The sequence below is a fragment of the Aythya marila genome (genome assembly GCF_965140915.1).
Source record: "Aythya marila genome assembly, chromosome: 20".
Taxonomy (NCBI): domain Eukaryota; kingdom Metazoa; phylum Chordata; class Aves; order Anseriformes; family Anatidae; genus Aythya; species Aythya marila.
The window spans coordinates 3,163,354-3,177,918 of record NC_139061.1 but is presented as its reverse complement, the minus strand read 5'-3'; the positions used below and the strand labels follow the sequence as shown (position 1 = coordinate 3,177,918).

At 45.1% G+C, this 14,565-nt stretch overlaps 1 protein-coding gene across 1 annotated transcript in view; it reads right to left on the bottom strand.

Moving 5' to 3' along the window:
* CASTOR2 (cytosolic arginine sensor for mTORC1 subunit 2) overlaps positions 1 to 14,565 on the bottom strand; it is a 119,176-nt gene that overhangs the window by 40,821 nt on the left and 63,790 nt on the right. Inside the window, exon 2 of the mRNA XM_082776396.1 lies at positions 13,825 to 13,895. Coding sequence (XP_082632522.1) covers positions 13,825 to 13,895 — 71 coding nt within the window. The remainder of the gene's footprint in view (positions 1 to 13,824; positions 13,896 to 14,565) is intronic.

Here is a 14,565-nt window from a genome sequence, read left to right as displayed (position 1 = left end):
CAGAAAAATTCAAAAGCAGGAAAAGCAGCAGATGAAAAGCAGTGTCTAATTCGTTTTCTTTTCCCAATTTTCCACTGAGTGCTTTCCAAGCATCATCTTTCCATTCTCAAACGAGGAAGCAGGCTGCGCCCCGCGCCAGCAGCCCAACTAATCAAAGCTGACAACAGCGTCCCCACTTAGAGCAACCCATCAAAAACATACCAAACCCAACCACAGGAATCTCTATAGAATAGCGTTTTTTGGTGCCTTTTTTTTTTTTTTTTTTTTTTTTTTCATTCTACATTTCCCTCCAGAAACTTTCTGAATGAGTCCTGGGGAAGGACTGAGGGTTGGCACCAAGCACAACCTGAAATGCCGCAGGGGCTATCGGAGCCCTGCACAAGCACTGCAGCATGCATCTCCTCTGCCGTACGGAAGAGCCCTGTCTGAAACCCAGTTTTGTCCTGCCAACAGACCATCAATTCCCCCTGCCATGTAATCCAAGCCGGACATATTCAAGCAGCGAGGCTTTTACTCAAGTAAAACTTCTGCCCATGTCCTCCTCCTCCCCACCATGAAGAGCTGGGCTCCCTCCTACCCCCTTCCCTTCCTCCAAAGTCGTGCTTTTCTGTGAGGCTGCACATGTAGGGGCCCTGATGCTTCGGATATTTCATCCACATTTGGCTTCGGCACATGAATGACTGTGGTGCCCCGGTGGCAGAACATACGTGCTTAATATGCTTAAAATTAAGCAGGTGCACATGCCTTAAAGGTGCAGCCACTGCTCCACCAAGAGCATTGCTATTAAACCTCCTGTTCTCAGCAGAGTTTTTTGTTGGGGTTGGTAAAGTATACTCTGCAGCTGCTTTGAACTTCGTGTTTATGAGACGCAGGTTGTACTTCTGAAAACAAACTGGTTTCAGTTTGTGGTTTCCTTTCATCCAACTGGGAGGCAATCTGAGAAGCTGGCATGGATCGTCCTTGATTCTTGGACACACAAATACATTTCCTTGTAAAGGTACATACAAGCCACTCAACCAGGCACATTGTGGCATGCTGCAATATTCATCTAGGTCAAGAATTTGTTTACACAAATTCTAAAAATGAATTTGTCTGGGGGGAAAATGATCTCTGTTTAGAGCATAGAGACATGGTAAACATCCATCAGAGCAGGCACTCCTGTCTGCTGCAAACAGCAGAGAGCTTGTCTGAGAGAATGTTTTATTTTCGTGTTCACTGGTTGAAATGCCAAAACAGATATCCACCAGGGGCCGATCCACACCATGACCCACCTAAGTCCTCATCCCAGATCTCCAAATGCTCAGACCTAACTTTAAAAACAAAAAAACAAGCAGACAAACAAACCAAACCCTAATTCACCCAAATTCACCCAACTTAAAATCTGCTATCACTGGGGATTTCAGTGGTCTGAGAGCAGTACTCGGGCAGCTCCAGGCTATGCCCTCCTCCCTTGGACTGTTCTCACTTATGGATGTTTATGTCTGCTATTGTGAGCTATTTAATTCACCAACTAAGGAAAACTTTGGGTTGATCCTGGACCGCTAGATCCTGGCAGATGCTCTCAGTAGATATATCAAAGCTTGAAATTCCAATAAATATTGCGGTTTTAAGCTAGAGTTTAAGGACAAGTTTCTTTAAAAGAGCAGCTTAAATAATTTAACTCAATCCCCTTCTATAGCCCTGTAGAAATATATGCACATAAATGCACAAATATAGGTATATACACACAGGCATTATATAAATTGGCAACTCTTAATTATGCAAGTTCAGCTCAAAGTGCTTCAGTAAATAAACACTTTACCCAAGCCCGGAGAAGCAGAAGAGAAAAACAACCGTGAAATAAATACCTCGCAGACATGGTTACTTCAGCAGGACTCCAGAGATTACCGTTTATTTAGTGCTTACAATCTGCTCAGCAACGTACAATATACAAAAATAAAGAAATCAGGTTTTTGGGGACCCTCCAAGGGCATGTCAGCCACACACCCGGTGCTCCTGGCACCTCCGACCCTCGCAAAGCCACCTCTCATGTTATGAAACTCTTCAATTTCACATACTCCACAAACAACTCAAAATAAATGCAGACTGACTGTGGCAATATGGTTCATTCCAGCTTTAGAAACGCAATAAATATGGAAGTGGGGAAGCTGGAACTGAAGAGGGATTGGTAAGTCTTGCAAAATAAAAGTGAAAATGTTTCAGTTGAACATTGCAAGAGCAAACCCAGGAGAAAATGGACAAAACTGATGCAAAGAGAACTAGTAACATGTCTACCATCTTTTGCCTAGATGGTATGCAAAGAGCTAGGAGAGGGATTATGGAAGAAAAGGGAAAATAACTTGTTTTTTTTCTGATACTCTGAAGGAAGTCAGCTGCTGCCAACCACATCTGACACCTCAATGAGGTTTGTTGAGTCAGGAGGTTGGCTTTTTAAAACGCTGTGATTCAGACTGACATACATATACTTGCTGTATATACTTGAATAAATCCAGATCTATTGTGAATAAATCCAGATCTATTGTGATTCTTTCTGTTCATCTTCTGGGGCTGCAGCATTAAGTGTTCATATTTGTATGAACTTACTAGGGAAGGGAGGATAGGAACCTCCTGGCTTATCTCCTATCCTTGCACACATCATGCAGAGGACATCCACCCCATGGGCAATACTCTTTAGCCAAAAGCAAACCTGAGCTGACACCCCCAGTTTTCTGAGATACATCAGTGTCTCAACAGAACAGGATTAGTGCAGATTAACGTAGACAACAGGTTTTCACTGTTATTATACATTGCAGTTGATGTGGCAATGCCTCTCTCATCGCATTATTGTGCCAGAGTAGGGCATCAGTCACCTAAAAGGAAATGGACATGCAGAATCCATACCAGAAGCCCCCTTCAAAGAGAGCCCTCTGGTTCATGGTGCAGGACGTGGGTGTAAAGACTGCTCAGCTGAAAGCTCTGACTGCAGATTAGTAAGCAACTCATTAAAGTTGCAAGACTTAAATAGGTATCCAATACATCAGGAACTGCAATTTCGCATCATGGTTATTTGAATGGCAGCTTAAATAAAATGATTACAGGACTGCAATGATGAGGACTTGGTTTGGGAATTATCAGAATTTCAAGCTCTGGAATGAATTAGAATAGAGTAAAAACAGTGAAAATTTTAAAAAATATATATTTTGGATTCAAGACTTCAAGATAATCTTAAGAGTTAGAGGAAGAGGACTCCTGAACAAACACTATCACAGGAGAGAATTCAGAAAACACCAATTTGTATGGCTCAGTGCATAAAGCTTCTGTAAGCACAAATCATGATTCAGGATCTAATTAACATAACCTGACGCTAACACCCTTTCCAAATTGAATAAATGATTTGGAAGAAGAATTGACTTGTATGATTATTTCTATCATTGCCTGATTGTGTACTAAGTGCGTGAGACATAAAAGCAACATATGGGGAACTCTGCACTGTGATATAACCCCCAAGAAGCTACAACCTTCCACTACAGGTAAATCTCACATGCTCTCTTTGTGCCTGTGTGTCTCTAAAATGCTTCACGTCCTCAGCTGTGCAAGTCCTGTTAGTCTCGCTGTGCTGATAAAACATATTTCTGGAAGGTGGTTGCAGCTGAAAGACAGATTTACTGATGACACAGTCCAAAAAAGATGAGAAGTGTTTTAACCACAGGGGTAGAAGAAGAGCGGGCATGCCTTTAGCATTATGCACTGAGTATCACAAGATAGACATGTCTCTGCCAAGGGAAGCTGGAAATGCAACTTGTTCAACTTTCTCATGTGTAAGCTGCATGCAAAATATTAGTGCCATGGTCAAATAAAACATTCTACCATTTTAGGCACATTGCCTAATTAGAGGCTATTGTTATCTGAGAACACTGTTTTTGCAGCTGTCAGGAAATTAAATAACCCAAGGGTAACTTGGAATTAAATGAAGCTGTACAAACACAGAGCCCAGCTCTGAAATCCTGACTCTGACAAGTAGCTTCTCTGCTTTCCAAGGGACTGAACATGTAACTAGGGCATGCACCTACCCTCTTCTATCATGCCACAGGATAACATGATACTGGTCCTTCTGGAGTGGCTGATGTCGTAGCTGTTTAGAGACTGGGAACTTGTGAATCCATATGTATGCACAGACACTGCCTTCTCTCCACTTTAATAATCAGCACATCCTGAGGAAAGACCTTCATACAAGGGTCCACTAAGAGCAATCAAGGACTGATAAAAGGAAACGCTTACACAGAAAGCCCTGCTTTCATCTCATTTTCAATCAATTCTCCTCTTGCAATCCCTGTAACTTTAAACTTTGACAGCAATCTAAAAATTAAGCTGGTTATACTTACGTAGTGGCTTTTTAAAAAATTAAACACAAAGGAGGAATGCATTTCCAATGGGACTGGCAATATCAGGTGAAACGCACAGAAATGTCCATTTTGGAAAATGTGTGTATGGCCTGTGATTTCTGCCGTGAGAAACAACTCTGATAGCAGCAGAAGAGCGAGGAGGCCTGGCCGGGCCAGACACGGATTTAGCAACAAATTGCACTGCACGAGGAAACTGAGTCATAATGCAAGTTATGGTGTGGTAGCACCCTTCCCACCTGGCTGCAAGCAGGGGAGGGGCAAGTGACTGGCTACAGACTGCCAGGAGGGTCACTGGAAAATCAAGTTTTTACAGCATTGTCTTAGAAGAGATACTCAAATCCTTGGGATACAATGGTAGGTGATGTCCAATTTTAAAATGCAGACACCTGGAAGGAAATCTGGGCTCAAAGTTCAGGCAAAAACTGAACCGTCCCACAAAATGTGTATGTTAAACAAGTTGCTCAGTCTCCTTTGTGTATCAGTTTCCTCATATGTTGGAGAAAATTCTTACCTCACAGGGGTATCATAGGACGGGAAGTATGAATGCACTCTAAAAACAAAGCATCGTTATTATGTTTGGCTAAAAGTGCAGAACATGGCAAGGTGAATTCCAAAAATAATCATTATGTCCACCCTCGCTGGAGAACCGAGTTAGGAAGACAAATCCAGGTTAGGCTCCAGCCTGCTCTCAGGAAATCAGGCTGCTCTCTTCCTTCCTCTTCACGGGATAACGCACCGCTAATAATGAGCAAACCTGGAAAATCAAAACCAGATCTGAGCTCCGTGAGCTGGAGTCTGCTTGTGAGATGGAAGAAAGGAGAAGAAATTGGCTTTTTTTTAATGGTAAGCAATGACAGATGAAAAAGTTTGGCTCTAAACGTGTCCAGAGCATGGACACGGGTCTGTCTGCCCCCCTGCCCAGCAATTCCTCCTGAGTACACTTCGATGCCCGCCCTGTGCCATGACCAAGATGTCCCCAACCTGCCGAGCACGGCTCTCTGCTCCCAGCCACGAGGCCACCAGCCTGCCTGCGGCACTCGGTGGCTTCACAAGCACACAGGCTCCATGGGCTGAAAGACCCGAGGACTTTGTCTCTGGTGATCAGGCTACAGGAACTGCAGAAATCAGCACATTTCCCACTTCCTGACAAAAAATACAAAAATAAAAAGATCCCTGTATTTCAAAATCTCTTGGCAAGGGCTTTGCTCGCAGAATCTGCGAGCCAGGGGTGGGGAGGACCCAGCCCCGACACATGCAGAGGGCTCAGGTTCCCACCAGCAAGGGGAAGCAAGCAGTGCCTGCTGCTGAAAAACCAAGAATTTAGAAAGAAAAGACAACCAAAAAAAAAAAGGAAACCAATGCGGATAGACTCATGTTTTCAATTCTTTTCTATTTTCAAGTAAAACAGCACAAGGAGGTATTTTTTTCTTCCCTTCCTTTTTTTAAATTGCATTTCAGATGATATTTCACCGGGCTGACAGAGCAGTGCAAATAATTACATTTCAAACAAGACTGGAAGATGTAGCCACGAATTCCTAACAGTTGTATGACTGTAACCTTGAGGCTGTATGACTTAATCCTGAGCAAGATTAAACACTAAGATACAAGATTTTAAAAAGATTATGGAACTTTTTTTTTTTTTTTTTTTTTTTTTCATAAAAGGGTGCTCTTTCCACCATAATCTCCAATCTGTTCCACCGTGGGGGTGATTTATTCAGTAGGTCTGCAAGTGTACCCATTGTAAAAGGCTTTGTGAATCCTTTGGGACAGAAGCTACCTCAATTATTATTTATCACGGCCCTTGCCTGTTACACTATCAAAGCATTTCCACATGTTTACTAATTAATCATTATAAAGCCTGTTACTAGGTGATTTAATAGGATTATCCCTGTTTTTCAGATGAGGAAACTGAGACACAATGAGAGACTTGTCCAAGGTCAAAGAGAGAAGCCTGCAGCAGACCTGGGGACTTGAGCTCCAACTCCTTGTCCCTTCACCCTGCAACTGCAGCAGCAAAGGCTCTCGCTGCAGAAAGGTTTCCCCAGCGGGCAGCCCTTCCACAAACCCTGAAGACACAGGACCTTGGCCTGACAGACACAGGGCGAAGATGATGGCTGGCCAATGTGTTGCTGTCAGCTCAACATGGAAAAGAAAGATTATCCCTTCTTCATGTGTTGTAGTATGGTTATTGTAGGCTCATCGTTTCTAGATTAAGGTCACAGTACTTATGAAGGGGATGCCAAGGTGGGGAAGTCCAGTTCCTCATCAGGTGATGAACCTGAGAGAAGTGAGGCTTGAAACTTATGGCGTGGTCTAACTTAATAGCAGAGTTTGGGAGCTGAGGGTTGGATGCTTTCAATCTTAGGAAAAGGAGTATTTCACTGCCATATCACCGATCCCTCTTGGGAAAGATACTCAGCTCTCCCTGTGCTTCAGTTCCTGACCTGTGGTGGGAGGTAACAGCACTTCCTCATCTCTCACAGAGTGCTCTATAAAGAAAAAACAACACTTAGGAAGCACAGAAAAAAAAAATGACAAATTGCAGTTTTACCAGTATTTCAATATACAAATGCTCAAAAAGTTTTACAAGGTACATTCAGCCTTGTCCCTTCCTGGCCATGGGGTGCACCATTTGCTGCCCTGGCTTGTCTCCACCAAGCCAACAGACTATGATTAGCTCCAGACACAGGCAATCAACCTAATTAACCAACTCCCCTTAAGTCCTGCCTAAAATGTACATAAACATATATAGGGCTGCTACATCTCTGTTGAGCTGTATCTTGCTTTTAGAGATCAACCGAATATTTCAGTGAATCATTCCATTGTTTCAGCCAGAAAAGCGTTTTTTAGGTCCTGCATTTATAAGAGCGGCTTGATAAGAGCAAGCCATGGTATCCATCTACTCATCTGTCTCAGATTGGAAAGTGTTAGGAAGCAGCCAAGATGTAATAAATTTAAAGGAGGAAATCATGGCCAGTCAAGTGGTTCAGGAAGAGATGTCTGGGCTTTCTCACCACGGGCTGTGAAACAAAAATAGATATTGATACACACCCATCTACAGGAAGAAACAGTGAAAAATATGTCTTATTTATGCAGTATTTCTTTAAATAGGAGCAGAGAAACTGGACCAAAAGTCTCTATGTGGCAGGTTACAAACATAAGGAATAATATGTGCGATCAAGATTTGCAAACCCACTCACATGTCAGCACCAAGGAGAAGCTGAAGTGCTCCTTTACCCAGGTGACACAAACCAGACCTTGGAATATTACAGATTTCTCATCCTCCCTTCCCCCAAAAGATTTAAGTACCAAACCTTACCGCCTCTCAGGAGGGGGCAGAAATCCCACATCAGCACAGCCCCCCAACATGCATATTGATCTACACTGACACACATGCACTGCAGCAAAAACCCTTCTGAGCAAGCACATATCCCTCATTAGCCCATAGTCAAATCCCCGTGTTTTTAATTTGTATTTAGGTCATTAATACCACATTACTTAAAAAAAAACTGAAAACCACAGACACAGTATAGTCTGGCCAATACGGAGATCCAAAGGAGAGTGATTGTGCACGTGTTTAATAGAGAAAAACATCTTCTGCCTAGCAACCAGCCGGCTCTCCTGGCGGTCCAGGGGAAGGAATTCAGCGCTATAAATGTCAGCAAGCAAATTAAGCCACCATGCCTGAGATACAAAGGCCTAGTCACTGGGCAATAAAAAATTAAAGGAGAAATAGTTACAGGAGAAATATTCAAAAAAACAAAACAAAACAAAACACAGGTGCATCTAATAGCTTGCTTCCCTGAGTATCTTTAAACAAAGTTACAGATTGCTCCCAGCTAGATGGGTTCTGTGCTTGCACTTATTTATAAGCTGATTTCTTGCCCATTTTATATACAGTATGAGAGAGAGGATACTGAAAGCAATTTACCATTTTGATGTTATTGAAAAAGGGAATCAACGTGGTACTAAAGTATATGATGGTCCTGAGTCCAAGGTCAGATAGGGAACAGGTTGTCTGAGGATGATGGTTATCAAAACAAAGCACTGCCAGCAGGGGGGCTTCTTTTCTTTTTATCCTTTCTTTTTAATAGAATGAGGTCAACGTTTTAAGAATTCTGACAAAATCTCTCTGCCACTCTAACCAGTCAGGGCTTTTCAAATAGTTCCATTATTCTTAACGCACTGGGCAATTTACTGTGAGGTCTGAGATTTGGAGCCTCCTCCTTCTGGAAGCTGTGTAAATACACGGATTTCTGGCCTTAGGGAAGTCACCACCCACATCAGGCAGCTCAAGAAGGTTGAAGGAAGGACTGCCACCTCCACTTGGAAATGAACCCACGTGTGGGGAGACTGACAGCCTTGCTCTACACTTACACAGGGGATCTGCACCAAAGGAGGTGTTTTCCCCCTGCTGCTTCAGTACTGAAATCCAAGTATCCTTCCCCTGGTTCCCATCCAGAAGAGATCAGTCAGGACCAAAGTCTGCTACTGGCAGTGACCAACATGAGAGGGCTGGCTGGGTCAGGGAGACAGAAGCCCAGAGCACAAAGTGCTGCATTCCCCTACTCACCCTCAATTCCCTGAAACTGGAAGAAGCATGTTTGCCAGCCCAGAAACCACAGGGATTCACTCCTCCCTTAACCTCAGTATTTTATTTCTTTTCCCCTTCTCTGATACTTTTTAAGTTCATTGCCTGCAGAGAAAAACTGCCTGGAAGGGCCTCCAGCCCAATGCCAAGGCTGCTTTACTCTGCTCAGGACAGCTTCCCTTGTGACAGACTGTCACAAAACCCTTTTATGCAGATGTTCACAGAGCAACTCAACAGCTGCCAAGGTCACAGAGGAGGATGGGTCAAGGCAGCAACAGGCTCAGTGCTCTCCCTGCAATGGGGAAAGACGCCTTCAAACCCCACATGCTGCCCTTGAAGATGTGTCAAAAAGGGGGACTTCATTTTCCATCATGAATGGGGCAGAAACTCAGAAACAAGAGCTTGTTGCCTTCTAGGTGCAGTGACTGTCTTGCCCCAGAGATGTTATAGAGGAGCTCCTTCTGCCCTAGCACAGAGCCAGGGCCCTGTGGTGGTCATTCTGGGAAGGTCTTTGCAAACCCCCAGCTTTGTTTCAAGCAGATGCAAGGGATACAGAAAAAATAAAAAATCTGAAGGTAAGCCATAGACATCTGTCACATCCACACAACTGGACCAACTTACACAGGTGACACCAGGTGGGCTCTTCCTTCCTATGGCTTATAGAGAACGCAGGTGGCTGAGGTAGAGCATTAATTCTTCGTTTCACACTGTGCTGTACAATTAGACAAACAATGCAAAACAGGGGGCTAGATGAACGGCTCTTCGCTGAGCTACCCAAGCAGAACTATCTCTAAACCTAGAAATGGACTTCCAGGGGAAGAAAAAAAAAAAAAAAGGAAGAACAAATCTGCAAACAAACCAGCTGAAGACACTGGGATCAGAAAAGAGATAAACCACACACCCATAATGCCCTTTTCCCCCCAGTAAAAGGTCCTCTGGATACAAGTTACAGATGCTGGATGTGACAGCTGCTGGGAATGCCACTATCACCTCCCCAAACCCATCATTTTATCCAGGTGGCACCTCCAGGATAGCACCACAATGCCAGCATCTATTGCCCAGTGCACGTACAGAGGGTTTCAGAAAGCATGGCTATCTCCAGGTGTGCTTTGCTTTCACTGTGTGAGACAACTGAAACCCGTGATGATGGAGGGAGGCTGCAAGGGGGACAGACTGCGCAGGGAGCACAGGGGCTGTGATAGTATCTGCACCATGCATAGGTAGCTCCTGCTTTCGGCCAAACCTGGGGAAAAAAGCAAATGAAACACAAATATTCCTGTACATAAGGAAGCAGCAGCCACTTGACTTTTCTGCCACGTGCTGGCTGCGCGGCAGGTGATAAACGCAAGGATTTTACATGGCTGTCCACGCAGCCCAGCAGCCGAGCCACTTGTCCTCACACAGGAGGGCCCACGGCCAAGCTCCTTCTGCTAATTCATCTCAGCATCAGCCAGGAAAAGAGCCTTCTGTGCACGGTCCCCGTGTCATTTCGCTGAATAAAATTCTTCCCCATTAACAGGCCAAAGCCCAAGAAACGGTGCCTGGAACAAACGAGGTTCTGTGCAGATCTAATCCTCACCTCATTGCCAGGGAATTAAAGCAAAGAATTAGGCTGTGGCCGTTCCCTTCCAGCATGATGAATGCTTAAGCAGGTTACGGCTTTGCACTGCAGACGTTTTCTGGGGAGAAGTAATGACTTCTTTCCCAGCCCAGCTCACTTGCTTCTCTCAGGGAAACAAGCCTGAGGATTATTTTTTGACAAAACAGTTAAGAATGATTACTGCATGTCAGTATGCTTGAAGTGTTAACCTCAAGGATTGCTGAAAGTGCCAGTATTTCTCCAGCCTATTCTTCTCCCTGCAGTACTGTTTGTGCCGTGCAGAACAAGAGGCCTGGCTGACTCGAGGTACCAGGGCAATCCTCTCACTGCCGCCACGGCAAAAATTTGTATCAGCTCCTGAGAGAGAAAAGTCCCAATTTTCGTTACAGAAATGCCTACCCTTCAGAAACTTGAATCAAGTTTGTTAAGCCTTGCAAGAAGAAAAATTACCTGGAGAGGAAGAAAAACAAAAATCTTCTTGCTGATGGACTTGCAACTGACACTGCTCACCAAAGGTGAACTTGCCCTGCAATTCTGGAACTGAACCCAGCGCTTCTCCAGTAAGGCCAGGAGGCAGCTGATCCACTTGTGGCAGGGATGCTTAGTACTGCTCTGCAAGGAGGTGGGATGCTGCAGCTCGTACAGGTTTGGATCCTCTCCGAGTCCATGGGCTGATTGCATTTTGTATGTGAAGGCCGAGGGAGATTCCTCCTCCTGCTCAGAGGCTTATAGCCAGAGGGTGAGGGGAAGCAGGGAGCGAAGGAAAGCTCTTTCACACTTAGATCCTGAATTCCTCCAGACCATGGAAAACTTTGCAGCACGTGGAAATGAGAAACAGGGATGGAACAACAGTGGGGATATCCCAGCAGGGCTAACCCTGAGAAAGAAGCTTTGGATGGGGTGGTGACAATTCAGAAAGAAGAGGTTTGGCTGGACACAGTCCCTGAGGGAACGGGGTTGTGTCCTCTGAATTATTCAAACTCTCCTAACACGAGTCTTGCCAGCAGAAGTCTTTCACTCACCAGCAAAGATAAGGTGATGAAGCTGTCGGTTCTGTGACACTACTACTCATGCTGGGTTCTGCACCCGACTTCAGTGCCCTGCTTCCTTCCCTCTTTCCCCTGCATTGCCTGGAAGATGACCATTACTCCTGCAAATCTCCGCTTTAACACTCCAACTGCACGCTGTGCATTTGACAAAAGGGATGCTACGCGCTGTCAAAACCATAAGCCAACAGAAGCTACGTGGGTACTGTAACTACCAGCAATAAATTCTCACACACATGAGAACCAAGATAACAAAGTCAAAAGGGTGCAAGCAGAGAGGACTGCTGCTTTGGAGTGCGGCAGCACTGCCTGGTTCACAGAGCAAACCTGGGGCAGCAGCAGGACATGCAGTTCCTCGAGGACACGAGGACAAGGACCCAGGATTCGCTCTAAGTACAACCACTGGCACACAGTGCAACAAAACCCCCACTACTGATGAGCAAAACCTCTGTTTGAGCTTACCTTTGTTTCAAGCTGGAATCATTTCCAGAGGGACAAACGGCAGCATGGCCTGGTAACGCTAGAGGCTGTGCAGGGGTGGTGGCAATACAGATTTGCCACCAGTGACTGAACTGAGGGATCTACCTTGTGCCAGCTGGGCAGAGAAGTGAGCCCCACGGATATCACAGCATTAATATGACACTGGAGGTGAGCAAATCCACATGGACAGCACAGCTTCAGTGATGCAGACTCCCTCCCGAGGAGGGGAATCTCTGGATTTCTTGCTCTGCCACATGCTGCAGTCCTTGGGAAAAAAAAATAATCTCCTCCTTTGGTGACTTCTCTGTTATAATTAAGCTCTTAGAAGCAGGTTTTGCATCCTACTATAATAGGGAGACCAAATTTGAATTCCTCTCACCCAGCTAACACCCATAATAGAAAAGCTAATACTATCAACAGTAGCAATAAAACGTTCATGCATATGCCACCTGAACAAATGCAAAAAGGGACATTCTGGCAGCAGGATCATAAGTCTTCACATCTTTTGGGAACAAAACCAGAACACATGACTTCCACTTCCAAGCAAACCCTGCAACTCCCAGCCAGCAATAGCTCTCAAGATCCATCCACCTATTGTCAACACAGTGATTATTTTAGGAAAATGTTTAAGCCACCATTATAGTATTCCAAAATGTAATAATTTATTCTATGTTTATGAGTACTCCTGAAACAGAAGGGGAAATAATTCAGCAATGGTATTGATTATAAAATTTTGGATCTGTACTGAATAAAGATGGTATAGTTCCTAATTTTCTCTTTAGGATCATGGTATCACAGAACCATTGAATTTTACAGTGTCTCAAGTAGCTACTTGGCAGTTAATTCCTATTCAGGAATTAAATTCTTCTTTTTCATATTTTAATGAATTTTCTCCAAACCGGTAAAATGTGTAGTCTTTGAATTCCAACCACAGAAAGCAGCAATTGAACAAAAATAATAATAGCTGCACAACACTTCCTCATTCCACTACCTCAATAACACTGCTACAAACAAAACCTCCCCACATGATAAATGTTATTACAAACTATTTCCATCCGCAAAGCCAAACTATTCTCTCCATCCACACTTGCCCGACACCAAGCATCTGCAGCTCCCAAGAGCCTTCTTTGGCGCATAACCACCCGGCTCCACCTTGGATGCTGGCAGAGAGAGACCTTCAGCCACCGTGGGCATTGGTGGCACACAGTCTGGACTGAGATGGGTGTGAAAACAGGGATAAATCACAGCTTTTGGTGACAAGTCAAAGGAGCTGATTCACAACTCTGCAGTGCTGCGACGGGTGTGGGGCTGATACCAAGTGCTCATCCTCAAGTTCTCCTTATAAAAGGGGAGATCAGAGGAACAAGCTGGAGGTGCAAGATGTGGTGTGCTCGTAGAGGCTTGGGAACAAAGGCCAGCTCATTTTAACATAATAATATGCAGATGGTTTTGCTTTTTCAATTATGCTTAAGCTGCTCTTTAAGACTTGTGTGTCTTCTCCTCCTGGCATTAAAACACATTCATATTCTGCGTGCGAGACGCCTTGTACAGCACAGCAGCACAGACAGCGTGCTTAAGTGATCAAAGCACCTTCCGTAGCTGCACCACGAGCAGTGACAAACAGAGCTGTTTTACAAACACCCTGCCTTATGATCTCGCCAAGGACTGACACCTCCTCCTCCTCACCACGGGTCGGGTGCCGGAGCGGCGCACGCTGACACCTACCTAGGAAGCCCTCTTCATCCACAATGATGGTGTAGTCCTCTGGGGTTTCTGTGAGGCTGAAGAACTTGCACCTGGCAAAGGCAAACAGCAGAATGGGATTAGCCTTTGAGCTGAGGTCTTCCAGCTAAAACAGAGGCCCTTTCCCACCCCAAGCTCTGCTGGAGAAAAGAGCCACAGGCTGGTGCGCACGGAGCAGCCCAGGGCACTAACAGACACAGACTTTACTCCTGGCTCAGCCACTCAGGCTGTGTGACCCACATTCCCTGCTGCCTGCCTATACACCATGGAGCTGGTAAAACACTTATTATTTTTATGACTTAGTTATTAGCTACTTTTCTTAATTACCGTATCCCTTAAGGCTTTCCATCACAGCCCAGGACCTGCTGTGTTGCCCGAACACAGAGCTAAAGGCTTTGCTCACGCACTGATCCCTCCGACCTACTCCAAAAGTCTCCCCATGGTTCACATGTGAACCCCTCTTCCCGTTTAGCCCCTGAAGTCTCTTGCCACATCAACGTTTGAAGGCTGGTCTCTCAACCAAAGCCCCTGCACCTCTTCCTACTGCTTCAGAGCCTCTTCCCAGGAGCAGACAGCATCCCAAATCCCGCTGCTGATCCCTGCAGGAAGCCTCCCTCCCCGGACGAGCTGCAGGTGAAGAGACAGGGAGCAGCAAGCTGTGCACCCGAGCCCAAGGGCCTGCTTCCCTCCTCTCCATCCTCTGCTGCCTCCACTCTGCCCCAG